The sequence below is a fragment of the Aplysia californica genome, unplaced genomic scaffold, assembly GCF_000002075.1.
Source record: "Aplysia californica isolate F4 #8 unplaced genomic scaffold, AplCal3.0 scaffold00604, whole genome shotgun sequence".
NCBI classification, from domain to species: Eukaryota; Metazoa; Mollusca; class Gastropoda; order Aplysiida; family Aplysiidae; genus Aplysia; species Aplysia californica.
The window spans coordinates 226,482-227,204 of record NW_004797874.1 but is presented as its reverse complement, the minus strand read 5'-3'; the positions used below and the strand labels follow the sequence as shown (position 1 = coordinate 227,204).

The 723-nt window shown below is 43.6% G+C and overlaps 1 protein-coding gene across 1 annotated transcript in view; it reads right to left on the bottom strand.

The window, feature by feature from the left end:
- Positions 1-350: 350 nt before the first annotated feature.
- LOC101845268 (isoaspartyl peptidase/L-asparaginase) overlaps positions 351-723 on the bottom strand; it is a gene marked incomplete at its 5' end in the record, with an annotated part of 17,077 nt that continues 16,704 nt past the window's right edge. The window contains 1 exon segment of the mRNA XM_013087564.2: positions 351-710. Coding sequence (XP_012943018.1) covers positions 502-710 — 209 coding nt within the window.

Sequence of the window (723 nt, the reverse complement as noted above, 5' to 3'; positions counted from 1 at the left end):
AAGATGTTACATTGCGTAATATATGACAATGGAAATGAGTAAGTAGTAAGCTAAGCAAAGTAGGCCTACAGTATGGTAAACCTGCACGTAAAATCATTATCATGACCAGCCGAGCATTAAGCACTCCAATTCTTCAGCAGGTGCAGCTGCACATTGTTGTCTATGTAGGTCTATGTCTGTCTTTCTGCTGGGATGTTGCACAGTTTACCAATCTCAACCTAGGTTGGTCTTAGCAGACAGGTAGAGTCGGAAGCTATAAGCCTCCTAAATATGATCTAAATAGTGTTGATGGGGGCTGAACCCCCCCCCCCCAACCTACATGTACATAAAAAAAAGGGTAAGCCTAAGTGTTTGGACTGACATTATGTTTTATTATAGTCTCTGAGTCTGAACATGGTAGGAGCAATTAAGAAAATCTCTTGCTCAACAATAAAATACAGATCTATCTATAGAGGCCTATGAATGATAAGCGGTACTGGAGAGGGAGTAATAGTTTTAATTTTAATTCTTTAGGTTCTCTGTAAACTCTTGACCTGGGTCTATTCCAGACTTCAGTGTGCCTTGTGTGACGGAGGCCCAGGCCATACGGGAAGTAGTGAAGCTATGACAAACTTCTCCTTTTTTGCTGATGACAATGACACCTCCAGCCCCGCCCACGCGGGTTGACATAAACTCAAGGGCAGTCTTTGCTGCTTCATTTGCTGAGAGACCTGCGGGGGGGGG